General features: G+C 30.2%; 1 protein-coding gene across 1 annotated transcript in view; it reads right to left on the bottom strand.

Moving 5' to 3' along the window:
• Positions 1 to 423: 423 nt before the first annotated feature.
• Positions 424 to 4,635, bottom strand: part of LOC106463845 (dynein heavy chain 1, axonemal-like) — a 233,622-nt gene continuing 229,410 nt past the window's right edge. The window contains 3 exon segments of the mRNA XM_022391464.1: positions 424 to 1,685; positions 3,177 to 3,272; positions 3,794 to 3,932. Of these exon segments, the coding sequence (XP_022247172.1) occupies positions 1,564 to 1,685; positions 3,177 to 3,272; positions 3,794 to 3,932 (357 nt within the window). The 3' untranslated portion in view covers positions 424 to 1,563.

The following is a 4,635-nucleotide window of genomic DNA, read 5'->3' as shown; positions in this document are numbered from 1 at the left end:
GTGGTGATGACTAACTGCCTTCCCTCTAGTCTTACACTGCTAAATTAGGGACGGCTAGCGCAGACAGCCCTCGTATAGCTTTGCATGAAATGCAAAAACAAACCAAACAAAAAAAAAAAACAATGTTGAAAGAATAAAATGTTTTATCTTTCTATCAATGGTAACCAAATACATACTTTAAATGTAATACAAACGAGCTTATTTACATACACAACTTAGTTTCTATAGTTTTAGTTTGATTATATAAATGCAAATCTTTGAAAAAATAAAGTACACTATAAACAAAAATTTCGAAAAAATAAAAACCTAAATATTGCTTAAATAATATCTCATAGGCTTTGGTTAGCACTTATTTCAAAATGTTTTAAATCACAAAATTAACATAATAAGTAAATTAATTGATAAATACTTTTCTGAGAGATGGATAATATTTATTAAGTTAAATAGTACTTATTATTTACAGACAAGGACTGAGACAAAGACTAGTCAGTAGTTTTCTTGTGAGACAGTAATTACAATCAGACATCCTTTGGATACATGTGCACTACTTAAGCGCAAGATAGATGTTTGGAAGACTTCAGTTGAAACCATAGAAATTATACACAATAACTATGGACAAACACAGATTTTTGATATAAGTTATTTAATCAAAGCCAAATACTACATAAAATTTAGTCATGGAAATCTACTTTTAAAATAGTAATTATTCAAAGACAACTATTCGATAGAATTATTTAATGTTCAATTAAACTTTTGACAGATAATATACCGTTACTGTCTTAACTGTTTAATGGCATATTTGTTAGTACATAAAGATAAGCTAGCTACTAAATGTGAAATAAGTTATTTTATGGATAAGTTAGTGTCAGTAAACTCAAATAAAAATAATTTAATACCAGAATGCTAGTTTACAACACTAAGTAACTAAAGACAAAAATTTCATAGACACTAGGTTCTTAAACACAAATATCTTATAGATACTAGCTGATGACAGAAAGAACTTTACAGAAATAGTTAGTACCATAAAATACACATATAGCAGGCAATTAACTAATGTCAAAAGTACTGAGTATCAGAACAATTAATCTGACATAAACTGGGTAGTTAATAACATCTAACTCACAAATTATATAGTTTAACAGACAGGTAATTTATGAACACTAAGTAGTAAAGGACAGCTATTATCAGACAACTATTGGAAATATATTTGTTAGTGTGAACAGGCAGTAGTTGGATAACAGAAACTGAACTGTGAAAATGAAAACAACAATTTTTACATTAGATAGAGCACTTATTAAAGTCATGGGGATAAATTTGGCATACAAAGTTATCAATTATAAATTTAGTGTAGGGTAAATATCAAAGCACTATTTAATAAAAAACACCATTTTAAATTTGAGATAAGAATACTTATTATTGTCAATGGCAGATATTACAAACATTAAATTGTTTGCTGTTACTTTTCTGTGGCATCAAAACATTTATATCTTCAACATCAGTTTCAATTTTCATTAACAGAATCTAGCAGTGTTGAAACTAGAAAGAATCACTTTGAATAAATGCTCAGTAATGTAAAGCACAGATGAGGGCAACACCACGCTTGATCCAGTGAGTTTGTGGCTTATCACTTGGAATCTCAATGCACAGCACATAATTAGTAGAATGACCAGTGGTTGACAAGGTTCCTAAGAATAAAAAACAACTATTTTAGGTTTTGTTAATGCATAAGGTATCATGAATAATTAAATAACTTTACAAAAGTATATAGACAGCTTTTAAGAACACCAAAAATGAGAAGCAAACTATAGAGACTTAAAGTAACTTATGTTAACAATAAACTCGAGAGGTTTCATGTGATAATCAACTTGTTTTTGAATTCCATTATTTAATATGAGAGGAAATTATGATTAGTAACAAAAAAAAAGAATTTACCAAATGATGTGTGGAGCTTAAAATTTACTTTACTTAAATTCTAATTATTATTATTTTCTAACTACTTAAATCAACCACATCATTTCTTGTCACTTGACTTAATCACACTACATCCTACTATGGTGGACTCAACTTTTAGCATGTTATATTAAAATTATTTTCGAACCTCACCATGTCATTAAAGTCCACATCACCATGTCTGATCATGTTCTATTTGCCAAAATTGCATTTTGACAATAGCCCTCCAGCTTAGTTTCTCCCTCCATGCTTTCTATAATAAATCTAGCATACGAGGACAATGGTTTCACAGCACCTGTATCAACAGTCCAAATACACGAAGACTGGTATATTTTTGTACGGAAATAGCATGAATCCTGATTTCATTCCTTAGCTGTTTGAGGTATGCATGGTTGACTGGATGTTTTATATGGTGAACCCATACCTTGTTCACCTATTTCCCAGATGGAGATCTTTCTTGATCATGTTAAGAGTTGTTGCCTGCACACATTCATGGATTTTGCTACTACTTTGTGTTCATGGGTTCTCACCAGTTACAAGTTGCTGCACTTTGCTTACCACTTATTTGCATATCTCTTTCTGGATGGTCTTAGTGCCTCATCTTGATTCATATTTCTTTGTTTTCCAATGCTATTAAGTAAAAAGGATCTCCTTTTCTTGGAAATTCTAAATCCCTAATTTAAACATACTTGTATTGTCTTGATGTATAAATATTTTGTGTCAGAGAGAGAGCTGTTATATACCCTTCCCAAACCTATCAATTTTAGGTGGCATTACACTATGTACAAAATGCTAAGTAATGTCAAAATGTAGTTCTGAAACACCTTGTTCCAGCTTTAGCTATCAGTGACTTGCTGAGTTGCATATTCAAATTATTTTTAATATCATGTACTTAACCCTTTATTGAAATTTACTATTCAGTATGATGCACACTTTTTCTGACAGTATGATTTAACTATGTTTGTTCTAAATACTCAACAGCACTACTTTCAATATACAGCTTTAGACAGTCACTTAATATTACTCAACTTAACCATTTCTTCTTAGAACTTCACTTAACACTCTCTTAATACTTTTCAACTAATTCACATTCTTTCATCCTACTCAAAATGTAAGACAATCAAACTCAACCACATTCCTTCATACAGCTTGAAAGTCTGGTTAACCACATTCTGTTCCACTAATTAATATAACATAAAGTGCAAAGTGAAAAACCAACACACTACCTGCTCTAGTTAAGGTTTTGTAGACAGGAGAAATATATATTCCTTCACTAGGTTTCACTCTGTTAAATTCTGGAACCAGATGAATCACTGGCATCTCTACAGTAATGGTTTTGACATAATATATTTATATTTTCATATAATACCTGATACAAATCAAGATGTTTGAGCCAACAAATACAACTTTATATATACAGAAAAATCTTTTACTGTAAATCTTTAATTTTTGTTAATTAAATTGGTATACTAGAAAATGAATATACTGGAAAGTAACACAAACAAGAATTAAAATATAATTTCTTTTTAAATGATATAATAGTCATTTGAAAGACACAATAAGATGAAGCAAATGGTCCATCTGGGAATAAAGGGACCGCTAAGGTGCAAGATGCGTCTTATTAACTCAATTCATGCCAAAATAACTAACAAGAACTATTTTAAAGACTGATTGTGAACAGTGTTATACTTTGTTATCATTTTAATTATCAATTTTTTATGTCAGTACGTTGAAAAGCCAGTATTTTTTTTTAAAGCGGTATTATTTTATCATTTCAAATTATCTTTTCAAAATAACTTTACTAAAAATTTCAAATGTCTGAATTTCCACTCAAGTTACTAACCAGTATAAAGTTCTTTAGATCTAGATTCTGTCAGGCAGTGGTTTTTGTAGTCCCACCTTGCACCTTCTAAAAACAGACCATAAATATAGGAACCATGCTGAGGGCCCTCCTGGATATCTGTAACTCGTATTCCTAACACCTGAAACAATAAGTTAATGCAAATTTATAACCTTAAATATGTATACATCTACAGCTCAAGAACATCACTGAATTATGAATATTTCTACAAACAAAATGTTTCATCTGTGAGCCTAAAGTTGTCATCTGACTTATCATGAAACACAGCAATATTTGGCAATCTGATCACTTTCCAATGACTGTGTTTTATTGTGATTTAATAATTATATTTTTGACTCTAGAAAATAAAATGAAACTTACTAAAATTCATCAGAATACTGAAATATGAATACGTTTGACCACACTGAACTGAATTCCATGAGTTACATTCAGTGTCTCATGTACTCAGGATTTATTCTTTTTTTACATGTGTATTACGGTATTCCAATTTCATTCTCTTTCTTGAAATGTCACCTCTTTCAATACATTTTATTGCAGGCATTTGTTCTGCACATTGAATAAAATCTCACAAAAGTTGCCAAGTAAACTGTTTTTGCAGTGAAATGACAACAATTTTGACCAAAATTCAATCTTTATTAACAGAATTTCGTGAAGCCAGAAGCAAACACAATCCTTGGATTGGGAATCAATCAGTTTAACATAACATAACGTTTGGGAACAATAAAGGACATACTGGTCCCTCTCAGCTGTTCCATCCTCTAAACTAAATTAAAATAAATAAATTTAAAAAGAATCTTAAAGCCAGTCCTTATCATTCATATACT

The sequence above is a fragment of the Limulus polyphemus genome, unplaced genomic scaffold, assembly GCF_000517525.1.
Source record: "Limulus polyphemus unplaced genomic scaffold, Limulus_polyphemus-2.1.2 Scaffold1498, whole genome shotgun sequence".
Lineage (NCBI taxonomy): Eukaryota > Metazoa > Arthropoda > Merostomata > Xiphosura > Limulidae > Limulus > Limulus polyphemus.
Note: the sequence above shows the minus strand (reverse complement) of the source record. Positions and strands in the feature narration are given on the sequence as shown.